The sequence below is a fragment of the Paralichthys olivaceus genome, chromosome 13 (assembly GCF_024713975.1).
Source record: "Paralichthys olivaceus isolate ysfri-2021 chromosome 13, ASM2471397v2, whole genome shotgun sequence".
Taxonomy (NCBI): Eukaryota; Metazoa; Chordata; class Actinopteri; order Pleuronectiformes; family Paralichthyidae; genus Paralichthys; species Paralichthys olivaceus.
The window spans coordinates 1,202,501-1,221,389 of NC_091105.1; the positions used below are offsets into that span (position 1 = coordinate 1,202,501).

An 18,889-nucleotide genomic window follows, 5' to 3' on the forward strand; every position below is an offset into this window, starting at 1 on the left:
ATTTAGAAACTCTATAAAATCATAATGGATCAAAGTGTCCAACACCATTTTGTAGTGAATGAAGTTAAATATGTAAAATCCCTCGTGTGACCCTTTAAAGCCTCAGTGATATTATCATCATAAACTCACTGATCCAAGTGTTGAGGACGTCTTTCGGAGACAGGATGTAATGTTCCTCCACTGAACCTGCAGATTTGTTTTTATATTTCAAGTTAACAACGTTGGAGATTTCTTCTTTTTTTTTTTTGCTGTGAACTACAGTTTATTTTATTTTTGCTGATAGATTTCCAGGCGAGGGATTTTCTTCTCCTTGCATCACTCGGGCCTAAAGCTTGTATTTTGCTCTCCAGCTTCAGTTTAAGATCCATTTTGCTGCGAGGATCTATCTGCTCGGCTGTGTGGTCAAGGATCCACCAGGCAAAGCTACTTAAAGGCAAATCTTGTTTAGCAGAATCCTCTCAAAAGAAGAGCCTCTCTCTCTCTCTCTCTCTCTCTCTCTCTCTCTCTCTCTCTCTCTCTCTCTCTCCCTCACCCCCATCCCTCGCTCTTTCTCGCCCTGTCCACATCGTGCGAACACTGACACATCCTGACTAGCGTTAGCCGCAGCACCAACACCAACTCACCCTTTACCCTTTTGCTTCGCTCAACCACTTTCCTCGCTGCAAAGCTCCAGCACCATTTAGCAACACTGTTGATTAGCCGCTGTGTGCAGAGGTGCGACTCCTCAGTGTGTTTCCTGACACGCGGCGCAGGTTTATACGTCCTCGCCGTGTAAAAGTGCCACCGGCAGCTACAACACATCCTGTGCACCGGGTACAGACGCTGCTGCTCGTTGTTCTCGGGCCACTTTTGATTTAAAAGCTTTCTCCGATTGGAAGCGGAGTCTTGCAGCTCCTGCAGCCTCTTAATCCGTGACCTCCGGAGCAGCTGAGGTGGTAATATCTTGCTTTCACGTGGGTGCGAACGCTGACCTCACCAATCGATTGAGAATTATCAGAGACGGAGAATGTGTTTTCTGTAAACTTCATGTACGCTGTGTCATCACCGGGGTCAAACTCTTCCACCGCACATTTACTGCTGCCGTGAACCGGCGTAGGAGTCGGCATGTACGGTGGAATCCAGCTTTCACAAAGTGTGTCTCACAAATCAAAGTGGTGATCCCAAAATGTGCATGAGAAATGAAATGTAAATGTGCCTCCTCCTTCTCCTCTACCCTTCTCTGACCGCTTCAGACGTTGCGAAAGAAAGGCTTTAACGGCTGCAACAGCCCCGAGCCCGACGGAGACGACTCCATCGACCAAAGCCCGTTAAATGAAGACAAGTACCGCAAGACTGAGGACCTGGACAGCCTCTTCAAACGCTACGGCGTGAGTACCATCACACTTTTGTCACCTTATCTAACCCACCCTTTCTCCTCTTCTTCTCTTCTCTATCTCTCTCTCTCTTTCTGCCCTGTCCTCCTCCTCCTCCTTCTTCTTCTTCTTCTTTTGTTTGGGGATCGAAGGCTCTGAACAAGAAAGAGCACCGGGACTCTGAGAGCCCAGACCCCGAGGAGCCCTTCTCCCTCACCCCCCGCACTGAGGAGAAATACAAAAAAATTGACGAGGAGTTTGATAAAATGATGCAGAACTATAGGCTGTCAGTGAGTACCCCCCCTCTGTGTAACTCCGCCCCCCACCCTCCTCATGTTGGCGCCCCCGCTGCTGCCGCCGACCAGACCGCCGGAGGTTTCCCGGCTGGCGGATGGTGGCTTGACTACTCACAGAGCACTCGCCTTCACTATCCCTCACCCCTTCACCTCCTCCACTTCACCCCCTACCCCCAGCAATCATATCACTACCCACAACCCCCTCTGACGGTGTGTCACTGAGCAGCAGGTAGGGCGGAGCGGTCGAGCTGACTGACGTGAGGGCAAACTTCGTTATCAATCACTCTGCCCAACCATTTTCTCATTTTATTAGTTTTTACTAAGGCAAACAAAAAGACCAGTTAACATGGAGGAGACCAGATGTTACTCCAGTGTTTCCTGTTTACACCTGCGCGTGCATGCCCTGTGCACGTGAGTGGTCACGTGACGTGTGTTTTCTGGCGTGTTAATGTGGACTGGGCCAAAACGCTTGTGTGGACAGAGAGAGTTGTTTGACAGGTTACCATCCTATAAAACTTAAAATATATCAAACTCATCTTCCCCTCGTGATTAAATCAATAAATCATCACAGCGTCACTGAAAACCATTTTATATAATTTAACTTAATCATCCTTTCCTGGCAGATCTCATATCAAGTTTTAATAAGAGAAATTACAGACTTTCAAATTCCAAATAGAAGTAAATATCGATTCTTTGCAGTCCTGCAGACGTTTAACTTTGTGTGAGTAAGAAGTCGTTAGAAAAGGCAGCAAAAGACCTTCACTGTGATTATTCATGTTCCAGTCATCACAGTAAAAAGCGTCCTCAGGAGTATTACAGCTTTAATACACGGTTTCTGATGCCTCTGCAAGTTCACTAATGTACAAGAATAAACAACAGAGGGAGGGGAGCGCTAAGTAGGTCCCTAGTTTTCACAAAAGTTGGCATAGCAACTGAAATTGCAAAGGGAAATCGTGCTTTATGGTAATAATCAACACATTTGCAGCGTGCCTTTGAGCGCTCGGATTGTTCGGCTGAAAGTGCCAATTGTGTAACACTTGGCAACACTGAGGAAACAAGTGTGCAGCCGAAGACGAGCTGTGTGAGGCCGGGCCGAGTCCCGACCTCCTGCACCGCTGACGCTCGCGCAGCCGCTCAGCAGCCGTCGTCCACGGAAACACTGAGGTCGCCTCTGTCCCCGCGTCGCCTGCTCTGATTGGATGTGCTCCCGACATCATTATCCAGCTTCTGCCTCCTCACTGCTTCGCTCTCGTGCCAATTTCTCTGTGATTTATTTTTTTTCCTCTGCGCTCAATAACGCCATTAATGTCACTTTAATGAGTAGCGCTCAATTTACAGCCTGCCGGCTCCTCCGATTGGTCACATGGGAGGGGACGGTCACGTTGAGGCGCTGGTGGAGAGTGAGACAGAGCTACATCCGACATCTTAACATGTGGTGTTCTACCTTCATGGACAAGTTATTTGAACTGTCAGATGTCCCGTTATCACCGTAATCTGGTTACACAGTCAGAAAATGAGATTTTAAATCAAAGCTGCATTTGATTCTTCAACAACGACGACGAACAAGTTCTGAACGAGCTGCAGGATCTTTAAAGATCTTTCTCAGAGTCGTTTTTAAAAAGATGTCTCTGCCCTGAAATGACAAGGGGAGGCGGAGCCACAGCTCTGTTGTCAGTTGCATGTGTCAGTTACTTCGGTCTGATTTATTGTGGAGGTATTCCTGAGGCTTCATCCACACGACCATGCTTTCATTTTAAAACGCATCATAACTTATCTGTAGTTTGTAGTTTGAGAACTGCAGCACTGCATTTAAGCTAACAACCGGATGCTTCCTGTTCCCACCTGCACGTGCACGCCCAGTGCATGTGTGTTTTCAGGAGCGTTGTTATGGACTAAAAGGGACATAGAGCCAAAAACGCTTGTGTGGACAGAGATCGTTTTAGTTTGAAAAGGCCATTTAAAATGAGAAGAAACTCGAATCAATCAAAGTGTAGTTTCCACATGACGGAGGAGGAAGGATTAGAGCTCAGGTCACATCCTCGCCTCTTACAGTTTCCTGTCTCCTTCACTGTGCGAGCAAATAAAAGAAATTAGGTAATAGAAATTATCTCAAAGTAAATTAAAAGAAAATTATTCTTTTCAATGATTTGTCATCAGGAAGAACTTGCTCACGTCTCACATGCACGGTAGCGTCAGACGTTTGGCTGTAATCAGCTCGGTGACTTCTCCTCCTCCTGAGTTTGACTCGATCAGCGCTCCGAGCTGAAACGGCTCTTAAAAGCTTTGCCCAGAGAAAGAAGCTGAGGAAGAATAGAATTCAATCTCCCACCCCTGGAGAGCCCGGGCTCTTGGCGCTCGTCAATTGGATGCCGGCCGAACGCCGCCAGCGGGTAGCGTTATCCGCCCACCCACCCACCATCGCCACAACTGCCCCTCAGTCTCTCAGCCCGCCCGGCCGCCTGCCTGCCTTGTTTGCCCAGCACACCTTTCACAGGGCTCCAGCAAACAGAAGCATACAGCACCACCCACCACTCCTCCCCGCAGCATCATAATCCCCAGCATGACAGCGAGGGGCCGGGATATACAAGCTTAATCCCACTTGTACTAAAATACCTCCTGAGGTAGGGAGAGAGTGGCGAGGGAGGACGGGCGGGACACGGATCAGTTCCTCTTACACTGGCACCGTGGCAGGCGAGCAGAAAGAGAGATTTCCTTTTACTGTCTTTACCGCAGGGTCTCTGGTTTGATCCGGCTCCGGCTCTGACATTTTGCTTTGGGAAATTAGAAGAGAAATAGATTTTCCTCCTCTAACGGCGACCTGCAGCGCGGCCTCGAACAGCGAGCCGAGCACGTCTCCTGTCGAGGCTCATTATGAATGTGGGGATAAAACAAGCTGTTACCACAAAATGCTTTAGCAGTTCAATTACTTCTGATTCAGTTTTCAGAATTGTGGCTCAATAATCAATTCCTGCATTTTATCTTTATATTTTAAAACTGGTCAATTTACTTACTTAAAAAAATACTTGACTGATAAATAAAATAATAATTTTAAACAGTCGTAAACATTGAGATGGATGAAAATAAAACATAATTTAATTCAATTTTAATAATAATTTATAAAAAACAAAGTTATGTCAGACAACAGATAAAATAATACAACATCATTAAATAACGATGAAAATAAACATTAATAGCTAAAAACAATCAATTAAAATAATTTAATCTTAGAAATTTCCTTTTTTGATTCAGATTTAATTTTATAATCAGCATTACCTTTTTAAAATCATAGATTTTGACATATTCATGTATTAGATCATCATCAAGTGATTTACAGTCATTATTCATGCAAAACTTTATTTTTTATTTCAAACACAATAAGTCATTTGACATTATGACCCAGCGGTAACAGGCAGAACTGAATAAATATCATTTACAGGAGTAGACGCTCTGTGTTAAATATTTCTGGAGAAGTCGTATATAAATATGTTTTCATCAGTAAACATTAACGACCTCGACTGTGATATGATAATTTGCAGAGCTGATTCTCTCTGGCGTCTCGTTTATGTGCCGGCGACCCCTCCGCCCCTGCAGTGTGCTCAAAACACATTTTGTAATTTCACACCACGAAATGCGTCAGAAATATAAAAATCCCTGTTAATTATGTGTTTGGAGCTGCAGATAAAACCGCCCTCATTTGAATTAAACCTTCTCAACGCAGGTGACGAGAGTTAACTTCCTTCATCTTTATTCAAATATCAGGGATGAAGAACTGAAAACACTTTGACTGGTCAACTGCTGTAACAGCTAAAGGTCGCGCTCACGTCTCCTCGGCTCCAGCGCCGCTGACAAGTAGGATGCGACAAACCTCAAGTTAGAAAAGCAAAGTTGCTTTCAAAGGCTTTGAGGACAAGAGGGAGAGAGAAGAGAAAGTAGGCCATGAGTTTAATTCATTCTGATTTACCTTTGCATCCAGGAAACACAACCTTGTTGAGCGGCTCCTCCGAGGGGGAGCAGGTTAGTGTTCTCTCCCCTCATCACACAGAAGAGGCCTTGAGCTCCCTCACACCAGCCTCCGGTAAAAGTCCCAGTCAATTATTTACCTAACAGCTTCTTATTTATTTCATTTCTCCGCTGCGTTAAATCAGCAAGATGACGGCCGGCGGCCAATTAACCCTCCTGTCCGCTATTAGCAGCGATGTGATGAATGGAGTTGAAGTGGGTGGATGTAAATTCACGTGTAATTTGCCAGAGACACGGATTAATGCTCGGCGGAGCTCGGTGCGGAGCAGGGTGAGGACAAATTTAAAATTCATATTTACAAAGTGAAGAGGGTCTGTGCTCATGTCACCAAGTCTCCTGGCTACCAGAGGCTGGCGCCATCATGGAGGCCGAGTGGAGAAGTGGCCGAGAACAAATTATGATCAGACCGAAGAAAGTTGAGTTAATAAGTTATAAGTCAACTAAATACGTAGATTGAACAAGGTTGAAAACAGGTGAAAATTAAAAAACACTTCAGCTCACATGTTAAAAAATGTGAAATTCCTGGACGTGCACCAAAATGTAATAAGTCGGTTCCACACCCACATTTTTCCAAACGTGTTCGTGGTGATGCGTTCGATTGTGGAATCTCGATCACAATCCCACGAATGGACCGCGGTGAAAACAGAACCTCTTTGAATCAAAAGTCTTAAATCGTTTGCGGGACAGAAGTTTGTCTCGAAGTCGGTCGGGCGTCTCCTCACATCTCGTCCTCCGGCAGAGACGCAGCCTCTCTCCATACAAGCTAAATGTGTCAGGCTGCAGAGAAACCCACTTTACCCCCTGAGCCCTTGTGAGGTTGAATCCCTGTGGTGCTGTATGCTCCGTGTTTACACACCTCCATCCCCTCTCTGCACTAAACCCTCACCCCCTCCCATCCACCCCTCCATTTATCCACGCCATCCCCCCCCCCCCCCCTTTGCCCTTTGCTTGGCAGGTGTGCAGTGGTGCAGTGCTGTTAGCTGTTAGCTGCTATCTTCCCCCCTTACAGCTCCGTCATGGAAGACGTCCCCTTCACAGTGACGGGACGTCTCAGGGACAGATGCACCTTCCTCTCTCTGCGGCTTTGATTTAAAGAAGAAGAATTATTATGTTTCCTGTAGTTATTTCTGTAAAAATTAGAAACTCACATGAACAGACCCCGGAAATGAAAGAAGAACTCGTCCAGATATGAACGTTCACTGTAAAAAGAAGAAGTTAGGATAACTCAAAAACTCAAAGCAGATCTCTGCCATCGATTTCTCACAATCCTAATTAATTATCGTTTGTTGAGATAATTCATCTTTGATGATTATAAAAACCTGTAATGTTGAGCTGCCTTCATAAACAGACCTGAGACACTTTCATCCATTCACACAAAGCGTGCGGAGCAGACTGGACGAGCCGGGGATCGAACCATCGACCAGAATGTCCGAAACCAGAGACAAGTTCATATTGTCATTAAACAGTTTTCACTTTATTCAAAAATGTAGTTTTCCGTGTTCACAGTTTTTCATAGACTGTGAATAAAGATGGACGACATGACAGCTCCTCAAAAGTGAAGCCAGAACATCCTGATCAAATCCCTCCTCCTCCTCCTCCTCCTTGTTAACAGATGGGACATGAACCAAACATTCAAAGATGGTTTCTATCCGTTCTCATCTCACTGATGTTTGTTCAGGTGTTTCTGATCAGTTTGGTTTGAATTAGTTTGATAAAAATGTGCTGAGACGTCGTGATTGACTTCTTGGATATTTGAGGAGGTGGAGACACGTTGTCCATCTTTACTCACAACGACTGTCACACAATAAATTTGATCAGAGTCATTGAAATGAATCATTCGCAGAGACTTCACGACTTCAGCTTCAGTCTCACTGGTTTCAGTCCACGAGGCAGAGATCAAGGACAGGGAGGTGTCCTTGTCCTCCTCTGTGTGAAACTGGGTCCCAGGCAGTTTCAGTGCAGCACAGTTCAGCCCTGGCCCATATTCTATATATAGAAGTCCTGTTTCCAGACTGGAACAGGGTGAAATGGGTCGGAGGGCTGGACAACCCGAGTTCATGCCCTTGATTTTTTTTATTTGTATTTATTTTCCCGGTGCGTCTGGAGGTCCACCTTCATAGGTCCGCTCAGATAATGAGGTCGGCCTTTAAAAACTTTCTAGACAGGCACTCAAACCCCCGGGGGGAAGTTAGTTAGACGATGGAGATTTTTGTTCCCGGTGACGAACGTGTGACAGTGTGTGTGTGTGTGTGGGGGGGGGGGGTACAGCTAGAATGTGACACGCTCGCTTTGAAACGTCACCAATAACCTGCTGCTGTTTTAACCTGGCATGAGGTGTGAGAGGCGACACAGCTTTCCACCAAGTCACCCTGCATGCTACAACTGAGCGACTGTGTGTGTGTGTGTGTGTGTGTGTGTGTGTGTGTGTGTGTGTGTGTGTGAGAGAGAGATTCGTTGTTTGTGTTTTTTGAAGAGTTTCTTTTCCAAAACCTTCCAAAATGTACATTCTGAACAAAATGCTTCCATCACGAACGACCTGTTTCAAAGTGTTTTCATGTTTCATGCATCTGAAAACAAATCACAGAGACGTGTCACGTCCGACACTCGGAGATTGATTTCCTGCCCTGATGAGAAACGGAGGGTGACAAATGAATCACCACTGATCTCAACTCATTTGGGTTTGGTTCTAATGACGCGAGTTAAAAACCCCGTCACTGCCTGGAGAGTTGTAAATCAAACTGAGAACCTGCGATGTGTAGTAATGGTGAGTAACAGGAAGCATCCAGCGACTGTTACGAAAAACTATTTAACAAAATCTGGTTTTGGAAAAACTCTTCTTGTTGTGATTGGTTGTTTTAGTTGAGTGTGAGTGTGAGTGTGTGTGAGTGTGTGTGAGTGTGTGTGTGTGTGTTTGTCAGTCAGGTTAAACATTCACTCAACACACTCTAAGCCCCCCCCCCCCCCTTCCCTGTCTCTCCACCAGTCTACCGTCCCACAGCCCACCTTCTCCATGCCAGTCACCGTGCCAGTGTCCAATCAGAACGCAGCGGCGGCCCTCCAGTTCAGCAACAACCCCGGCGGCGCCCTGGTCACCACCACCTCCTTCGTCACCTCCACCCTCACAGACCCCCGCCTCCTGTCACCGCAGCAACCGGCTCTGCAGAGGAACACCGTGTCGCCGGGGTTGCCACAGCGACCTGCCAGCGCAGGTAAGAGAGCACAGACGTGAAGTTTCAGTTCCTCAGCTGCTTGTTGTTCCGTTTATTATTGATTTTCTATTTGCAGCTTCAAACTTCAGGGAATTTTGTTTTTGTCCTTGAAAAAATCTTTTCAATTTTTAGCCACTGATGATTTTAACATTTCTGTAAATATTAACAACAATTTAAGGTTTGTTTTGTGCAGAGACGGCAAAAATTAAAAGATAAAGGAACTTGGGTTTCTGTTCAAATTTAAAAATGTGACGGTCTTTTCTTTTTCAAGCCTGCCTTAATCGTTCCTCACTTTAATCGTTCCTCACTTTAATCGTTCCTCACTTTAATCGTCCTCCAGAGATGTTCTCTCCCTCCTCTGACGCAGCTTCAGGCCAAGATTCAACCTGAGAATCACTAAAAGCAGACGTGATATTTTCTCTCTTGTGCGCTCAACATAAATAAGTTGTTTGCAGAAGATAATTACATCATGGGAACAAGTTATTATCTGTATAGTAAAGATATAATTGGCTCATGCTTTGAAAACCACCAGTGTAAGTTGCTTTTATAGTTTTTGTGAGCAGCAATAATCTTGGTAAATTATCTAAATAATTTATTGTGTGTGAATAACTTGACATCTTGTGCGCACAAGAGGCTCCTACAATAGTTTGTAATAAAATTAAATAAATTAGTTTTGATAAAATTGCAGAATTCTGTTATAAGTAGATTCAATATAAATGTAAATTGTTCATTTCTGTGTTTTTCTGTGATAGTCTGTTAAATGTGAGCAGATTTTGAACTCTCTTATTCCTGCACATTACGGTCGTCTGTTAAACTTTCATCAAATCATCAGTTGGGACTTTCACCATGTGACTGAACTCAACGAGCTGTAAACTGGACACACAAAGACATGTTAAACCGATCTCTGTTGAAACTTGAGCCAACGCACTTTATCTCGTGTTGTTGATCCAAATATGTCGTTATCGAATTCTCAAAAACTCAGGTTTGATATTTTCCACTTAAACTCTCTAATAAATAACTATAAGTAGAAAGAAAACACAAGTATAATACTTGAATTAAGAAAATAAACACATTTCTTTTACATAAAATGTCAAATCTTGTACAATAAAAGTTTTCATGTCAGCAAACATGAACGCAGACGCCCACGTGTCTGTGACTGACTCATATCGGTTTGTTTTAATCAAGACCCGACGTCTTGTTCTTCTTCCTCACACGTCAAGGTGTGAATTTCTGAACGTCTCTCATACCTTTAATCCCCTGAGCTCATATTCACTGTTGTCATGGAGATGAAGCTATTTCAATACAGTTATTTTTCCGCCCCGTTTATGTGACGACTGTGTTTTATGGAGGATTTTCTGAAAAGCAAAACAACCTGAGAAGTGAGTGTTCACCTCTGATCAGAGCTCACGACCTAACGAAGACAGAAATCTGAGGCCGCTGCTGCGTCTGTGTGGCAAACCGATCCTCCGCCCTCCGACTAAAAGGATTTGTGTCCCAATTTTTGCGTCTCAGACAAGGTTACTTATCAAGCTTTGTTCCGAGCAGCATAATCTCATTGTAAGTCAGAATTAGGTGATGTAACGCGCAACAAATGCATTACAGCATCTTTCATAACATGCCGAGGGAAGAGGGCTTCACGCAGCAGCGGAGCAGAGATGCATCCCACGTTGCCAGAGACGCATTGGGTTCATGGTGTTTTTCCAATGCGTCGACACAGCCAGATATTTTTCAGTCGCCCCTAACGACCCCGAGTTTAGAAAACATACAAACACACTGCGCTGTGCAGAGACCGAGCACATTCATCTCCCGACATTTTTCAAGCCTGTAATAATTGATTGATTTCTCTTTGTCAGCAGAACAAGCTGGAATCACACGATCACATTAGGAAAAGACACATAATATATGAGATGATTCGATCTGAGTCATTCCTGTGGCGAACTGAAGAATAGACACGAATATTTCCTCACTTTAAAAAACAATGAGCTGAAAGAGGCTAGAACGCCTCCTGGAGCCGAGGGTGATGATTTCTGGGGGTTTCCTCAAACAGGCTGTAAACATGAAGATGATCATTCGGGGTGAACATCAGTTTTTATTCCCACAATTTAAAAGAAGTGTGATGAGTTGTTTTTTTTTGAGAAGTGGTGAAACCGACTCTTAGAGATTTACATGTCCGGTGCTTCACAGGCTGAAGTTTCCCTTTAATGACGTTAGTGAAGATAAAAGTTGTTCAGATAAAGTTTGTGTTATGAAATGTTGTTCGTGTCGTGACGTCTAATGATCTCTGTGTTCCAGGGGCTCTGTTAGGAGATCTGGGGAACTCAAACGGAGCGTGCCCGAGTCCAGTCCGTAAGTAGATCTGCTCGTTTCTCGTTCTTCACATTTTTCTGAGGAAACCACACACACACACACACACACACACACACACACACACACACACACACACACACACACACACACATACCTGCGTCCCTGCTGTTCTCTGCTTTCAGTATTTTCTCTGGACTTTTAAAAGTAAATGATATTTAAACCTGACGTTCAGCAGACTGAGGTTTACAGGATATGTTGTGTCACCCACACACACACACACACACACACACACACACAAGCATGAAAACACCTGTTGGCTGACGACAGCTGATGGTCACAGAACAAGCTGCTTGTAAACAGTCCAGAGACCAGAACGAGTTTCAGGGTTTCAGGTTGTGAGAGAGTTGGAGAAGAGACGGAACAGAGGAACTCTCAGCTGTTTTGTGTGTTACTGTTGTTTCCAGAGCTTCGAGTCGCTCAGTGTCACAGACTCAGTCCGAGCCTCTGAACCTGAGCAGGTTTGTTTCTGGGATCTGGTCAACGACAGAAACTCAGATGAAGATTTAATCTGTTTGATTGAATATGAAGAGAAACTGAATTCATGTTATTATATAAAGAAATTAAAATAAAACCAGCTCCACAGACTCTTTTGATTAGTTTAGATTCGTCGTCCGTCATCAGGAAAAAAAACTTGTCTGATCCCAGAAAACTACGGTGGCCCTGAAGTGCAAATCACAACACAACAACAACAACTAAAAGAAAATACATCAAGTTACAACAAACAACTTTGTGTACAAAGGTTTTGATCGGCCGGTCGATGTGTTTGTGTATTTGAGTTACACAGAAACAAAGACTCAGACGTGTTCACTCTGATCCTGAACCAGCTCATAAACAACAGCAGCATCAGGAACCAAATGTCCGTCAGCCCCCCCCCCATCCCCCACCCCTGTCGCCCGTCGCTCTCAGCTGTTCCCCCTCGTCTCCTCTCAGGAATAATCTAAGGCCCCGCCCCCTCCAACTGTCCCTCGTCTTGGCACAGGTCTCTCCTCAGAGGTGACTTTGACGCTGGCCAGAGCTTCTCTTTAAATCCCATTAGTCCGGGACAGATAGCGGCAGCCGGGCCCGAAGTAACAGATACGGTCAAAGGGGGTTTTTTTTTGACTCTTTCATTCTCTTAATAAAAAAACGTATTGAATATGAGAAGTGAATATAAATTAAGTCAGATTTCTGCCCTAAGTTTTGCCTGAAGGGTTTGTAAATTCTGTTCTATGATCCACGTACAACCCGTAAATGTAGATTTTCTTTTTAATAAATATAAAAACCAACATTATTGAAGTATTTAATCACAGAACAGTTAATAATTGAGTTCAGAGCTCAGGAAGAGTTTCTTGGCTCCGCTCTGTGTTGATTCTGTCGCTCACGAAGGAAACGACAAATCTCACGTTAATGATGTTTTGACGAGTTTGGTTTTTTTCAAACGGTCACAAAGTCCCTCGCCAGTTTACACTTGAAGCTGCTGTTGCTTTTCACGGTGTGACTCTGCTCTGATGAATTACAAATAGATCTGTAGAGGTTCTCTCCATAACATTTAGCGTGTGCTCCTCTTCCTCAGAGTCATACTGTTTATTTTGCTGCTTCTATCACCACAGATGTGTTTTTAAAAGAACACAGTAACGTCTCCCCCTGTGGGTAAAGACAGTTTGGCTGCAAAGTGATTCATCTGCTCCACATTTAAACTTTTCACCGAACACAGGAGTTAAGTTCCCGAGCGCAGTAACGAGCACTTTTTAATGATTATTGTCATCTGAAGCAGTTCAGCTCCTGTTCTCCTCAGCTTTGCACGCCCAAGCCTTTCTCTTCCCTTTCTTTCTTCTCACCCTCTTCTCCTCTGTTTTTCCACATCTTTTATTCTTATCGTTTCCCACCTCGCCAGCGGTTACACTTCATCCCTTCCCCTCCTCGGCTCTCCTCTCCTCACTCGTTCCTTTCCATTTTCAAACTTTTCCTCCCATCTTCTCCCCTCTGCTGCCCTCGCCTGTTCTCTCCCTCTCTCCCTCGCTCCATGTCCTCCTCCTCCCTTGGATCTGTCGTTCTCAGCTGTTGTCCAGGGACTCAGGGCTCCGGGAATGTCACCATTGACGTCACCCGGCATTCCACACATTCCCACGCCCAGCCTCGCGTAATAGGAGACATCACACACACACACACACACACACTGGAGGTACTCACACATTTACACATGCAAAGGGCACAAACCAACAGTCAACATGTATAAATAAAGTCAGAGACACGTGTGTGTGACTCAGGCTCTGAGACTTAAACTCCTTTTAGTTTGATGACTCTGGGTTGAGTTTTATTTTGGACGAACAGAAACTGAGATTTTTCTTAAACGCAGACGCCCACGTTCTCTTCCTGATTGGTTCTTGTCAGTCACATGACTCGTCGTCGCTCTTAATTCTCACCATCGCTGTTCCTCGTTCGTTAGTATTTTCTGTAACTAAGCAACAAACTGCAGATTAGACAATCTACTTCCTGTTCACACCACATGACGTGTGTACGTGAACGTCAGGTGAGGTTTTAAACTCAAAACTTTCAAACTTGAAGTGGTTTGAAAAACGTCCTCAGACTCTTCGCCGCTGATTGAGTTTGTTCAAGTTCTTTTCTTTTGAGCAACATATCTCCTCTCTATCGATCTTTCTTTGTGCTTCCTCTCTCTCCCTCCATCTGCACCCTCAAATCTCTCCCTCCTTCTGCCTCCCTTAACCCCCCCCCTTCCATCAGCCCCCTTTTCACTTTCTCCCCCTCCTCACTCCTCCCCACTTAGCTGATAGCAGAGGTTCGCTTGTTGTTGTTGTTGTCCAGTTTGTTTGGTGTGTGTGTGTGTGTGTGTGTGTGTGTGTGTGTGTGTGTGTGTGTGTGAGAGTGAGAGTGAGAGAGACTGAGATGAAGCAGAGTCACATGCCGCTGTCGTCTGGAGGCGGCGTCATGGAGAACTGCTATCTGCTATCACACACACTCTGCCTCCTGTGTGTGTCGTAGTGTGTGTGTGTGTGTGTGTCTGTGTGTGTGTGTGTGTGTGTGTCTGTGTGTGTGTCAGGGCTGGGAAAGTCCCTGCTGTCCCTCTGTGACTGAGTCTCTGTTTGAATCAACGTCTTATTTTAACCTCAGCCACACGGACAGGCTGCTGTCTGCTGGAGTCCTGTTGTCATGACACCCAGATCGGCAGCCCGACCTCCGCTCAGCTGAAACATCACAAAGCAACACACAACAACAAACCCAGGATTAGTCTTTAAATCTAATAAGTGTGGATATGAACTGATGGTAATAATAGTACAACATGTTAAACTACTTCTGTTCAAGATACTTCAGGTTTTAAGAACCTGATGCTCTTCTCTAGTATATTATTCTAACATATTAGAAGTTTTTATTGGATAAATGTGTTTTTGAAACACAAAACTAAGAAGCCCACTGCAGGTACTTATAGGAAATCAAGTTTCTAACTGTAGTGTTTCGAATCCGCTCAAAGAAAGAAAATCGGTTGAGTGTTTTTTTTTTTTTTTTTTTGAAGCTGCTAACAGACAAACCGATGACAACATAACCTCCTCAGCAGAGGGAGCGTTAACGTTAGAGGATTTTCTCTTCACTGTGAGATGGAACGAGTCCCAGGGACGATTGTGTTTGTTTTCATCAAGCGGCGAGATGACTGAAGTGACAGAGGAAAAGGTAGAGAGAGAGAGAGGGAGGGAGAGAGAGAGAGAGAGAGAGAGAGAGAGAGAGGGAGAGAGTACAATAGTTCTGACACAGTTTTGATGTGAAGGAGCAGCAGAAAATCAGAGCGCGGCCAGCTAACGCTGTTTGAGCTGCAGAAACGTGGAGGAGCATGTGGTGCGACAGAGCGATCCAACTCACTAACAAGAAGACACACACACACACACACAAACACACACACTCAGGCAATTACAGACAGAGTTCACCGTAGAAACAGACACTGAAACATCAAAACAGACGAGTACACAACCTCTAACCTCTCTCTCTCTCTCTCTCTCTCTCTCTCTCTCTCTCTCTCTCTCTCCAGCGAACGGCTACATCAGCGCCAGGGCCTCCCCAGGCCTCCTCTCCGTATCCAACGGCAACAGCCTGGGCAAAGTGGTCCCGGCAAAGTCTCCGCCTCCGCCCAACCCACAGATGGTAAACAGCCGCAAGCCGGACCTGAGGGTCATCACCTCGCAGAGCGGCAAGAGCCTCATGCAGCTGGTGAGGATTATTATTATTAATATTATTGTCATTTTTATTATAAAGGCTTTATTATAAAAACTGGTTCCAGTTAAATTCCCAGAATTCTCCTTTAACTCAAAATCAGTGATACTTGATTTGTGGATAAAGATTCTGCGTCCGAGTCACAGAGAAGATTCACTGTTGCATCAGACGCTGTAATATCACACAACTCATCGTCATGACTGTGACCGGCCCTCGACAGACTCCATCTTTAGTTACGTCTGTTTAGAAACTGTTCTGTTTTTATCTCTGAGCGACGACTGCGTTGTTGTTCTGGGTCAAACTTCTCACACGATGCCGTCTCAAATACGCACGACCACGAGAGAACAGGAGGAATCAGGTTTTCAATTCACAACGAGTTTGTGCAGGTTGAGGAGAAGTCAGTGGTTTTTTAATAGACACTGGATCCGCCTCATTGACTCTTCGCTGCAGTAACGAACAGAGCAGCTGCAGACACAAGGATCCTGACGCCTCAGGCTCAGTGTTTAGGGCCAATCAGAAGATTTCATGATAGAGAAGAATCTGAGCAGCTAAAGTGCCTCAAACTTAAGATTTATCCAAGATTTTGATTTTTAGAAGGACAGAATATGATTAGCTCGTCTCTGCATAACAGTTCATTTAGATTTCTAACCTTAGAACAAACTTACACCTCCGCCGAGGCAGTCGTCTTAAATTCTATCAAGCTGCACGACGTTTCACACACTCATAGATATCGGACCTTGACCCATGTCCCGTCCTCCCACCAAGGTTTGTTGAAGTCTGTTGAGTAGTTTTTAACAAAGGTGGCATCTCGTTCGCCAGTGAAGTTAAATTATAAAACACAAATTCAAAGAAGAAACCAGATGTTTAAAAGTCAGACGTTGGTCTATTCAACATCTGGATCCAGTCGTTAGTCGTCCGTCGGTCGGTTCAGGATTTGTTCCCCGGACTTTAGAAGACGATGCTCATGTTTCGCTGTAACGTAACTGTCGTCTGTTTTTCACTCCTCCTCCACCGGCCGTGGCAGACGGAGGAAGAGCTGGAGTTGGTGAGTGAGGTGAATAGACTTGTAGACCTTTGGCCTGGAGGGTGTGTTGTCCATCTCTTGTGTGGTCTCACTGAGCATGAGTGTGACGCCATCAGCGAAGTGCATCCCCATCAGAGGTTGACTCAGCGGCGACAGTGAAAGAAAAGCCGTGACGACGTCAGAGCGCACGGAGAGACTCGGAGCATCGGAGCAGCTGGTTGTCCTGGTTACTGCACGTTTACAGGCTGGACTCTAGATTTACCTTCATGACGAGTGTTTACATTTAGTGACTTCACCTTTTAAATCAGTTCAGAGTGTCGGAGCTGCAGCTTAAACGATGAATAACGTAACTCTGCACATCTTAATGGTGCGTTCACACCAAACGCAGACGTTCGAGTTCAGATCTTTCAACTTCTATCGTGTCGCACCGTTTACGTAGGTGTGTTCAAATCTTATCTGAGAACCCCCCCCTCCCCCACTGCACTCCTGACACGTCTTTAGATATAAAACCATTTGATTTGAATCTGTTTGTCCAAACTGTGCCGTCACATCTTCGAAGAAAGTTTCTGTTTTCTGCTGTTTCAAAGTTTCATCTGAGAAACTTCCGCCCCAACATCCAGTTTTTGCTCCTTAACTTTATAATTGTGGAAGAAAAATGTTCTTGCGACACAAATAAAAGCAATAAATAAAGTTATTGAAGGTATATTTAGAGTCCAGCTTAGAGGGAACCAGAGCGACCAGCTGACTCTGGGCTGTGTGTGAACGCTGCTCAGCATGTGCATGTGTGGTTTCATCTGAGAGTCGATGCTCAGAGGATCAGAGTGAAGACAAATCACGTTGGACACGCTGACCACGCTGACCCCTTCAGTCCCACACACATGATGCACGCACTCATACATGCATGCTGACATGTGTTTATGCATATTTCTCAGCATGAACACACACAGACATTCCTCAGAACAAACACATGCCTCACATCCTGTGTTCCTCACAAACCTCTCTGCACACATTTATGCACATACTTAAACACATTCTTAAACACACATGCACACACGCACACACACACACACACACACACACACACACACACACACACTCTCTCATGTCTCCATCACCCCTGTCGATGCATGTGTTCCTGTCAGCATGATTCTCCGGCACAGCGTTGCCTCTCACGACACCTTCCACCGTGACGCTGTATCACACGAGCACGCGGCGACAGCGTTGCCGTGCCAACGCCACCTTAAGATGTGAGACACTTCCCAGAGTGTCACAGAAAAGTTCACCGAGGTGCTTGGATCTCGCCGCAGCAAACGGAAACGCTTCCGTTTTGTGGCGCAGTGCATTAAAATAAATCCTCCTCTGCCCCACACAGACTCAGTGAAGTCACCATTAAATTATAATAATAATAATATTTTGTTTGTTTAGTTCTTCTTCGGAATATTTTTCTTTTCTTTGCTTCCGAGAAATCTTCAAGTTGCAAAGCAGGGGGTGCAGTCAGGTCACGGATAATTAATTTAGTTTTTATTTAAGCCAGAAATAAGAACATGCTGAACACAGAGTGAAATATTTCAGTAGTACCGGTGTAATTACGAGTTCTCTGCATCCACTCTGCTGCACAGTGGGAAGCACATGTTAACTATTATCATTATTGCTGCTGAAGCCCTGAACTCCTACACTCGGCTCCTTATAAGGAGGAAAAAAAAGACGCGATAAGTTGTGGAACCGCACCAAGTTTTCTCTCACGACTCTGACGTTACAAGAGCAGATCCAAAGTTCCAGGAGAGAACGAGCTGGGATGTGAATCTCTCAGACACGTTTCAGCATCGAGACTTTTCAGACCCTGAATTTTTAAATTCAAGATTTCCTTCGCGACCGAACTTTTCAGATGGAGTCACATTAGTGTCAGAACTCCGCTGCACCGCATGTAGAGGAGATGTAGGTGATGGAGGGGTAGATGCCTGTTATTGTGATACCCAGATGTTCTTCATCTAGTCGTAGACCCTGTAAAACACCACCCCCCCCCCCCCGACGGCCCCTGCACCCTATTTTTTAAACCCACCGCAGCACTAACCACCTCTTTCACTTCCAGTCTCCCGACACTCAACTTCCTCTGTCCATCTCTGTGTCCTCCCAGAATGCTCAGCGGCTAGGCGGATCCCAGGTGGCCCAGTCGCTCACCACACCGGTGGTCTCCGTGGCAACACCCAGTCTCCTAGCGCCCTTCTCCGGCATGCAGACGGCCTACAACACTGGTGAGACGAAGGCTCAGCTCAGAACTGAATCTGCCTGTTTACATCGGGTCAGCGAGGAAACTGACTCAAGTAGAAAAGATGAAGTGACATGAAGCGATGTGAAGTATTCTGCTGCGAGTTGTGAAAAATCTTAAGAGTCGTGTAGAAAAGCTTGAAAACGTCGCTGTTTGAT

At 45.1% G+C, this 18,889-nt stretch overlaps 1 protein-coding gene across 14 annotated transcripts in view; it reads left to right on the plus strand.

The window, feature by feature from the left end:
* Positions 1–18,889, plus strand: part of mef2d (myocyte enhancer factor 2d) — a 75,349-nt gene that overhangs the window by 44,932 nt on the left and 11,528 nt on the right. For 5 of the 14 annotated variants that reach the window (XM_069536638.1, XM_069536645.1, XM_069536644.1 and 2 more), the window contains exons 4-9: positions 1,505–1,642; positions 8,652–8,877; positions 11,170–11,223; positions 15,260–15,438; positions 16,466–16,495; positions 18,600–18,717. In XM_069536638.1, coding sequence (XP_069392739.1) covers positions 1,505–1,642; positions 8,652–8,877; positions 11,170–11,223; positions 15,260–15,438; positions 16,466–16,495; positions 18,600–18,717 — 745 coding nt within the window. Of the gene's footprint in view, positions 1–1,232; positions 1,368–1,504; positions 1,643–8,651; positions 8,878–11,169; positions 11,224–15,259; positions 15,439–16,465; positions 16,496–18,599; positions 18,718–18,889 lie in introns of all 14 variants that reach the window. The other 9 variants (XM_069536643.1, XM_069536646.1, XM_069536651.1 and 6 more) reach the window with 5 other exon arrangements.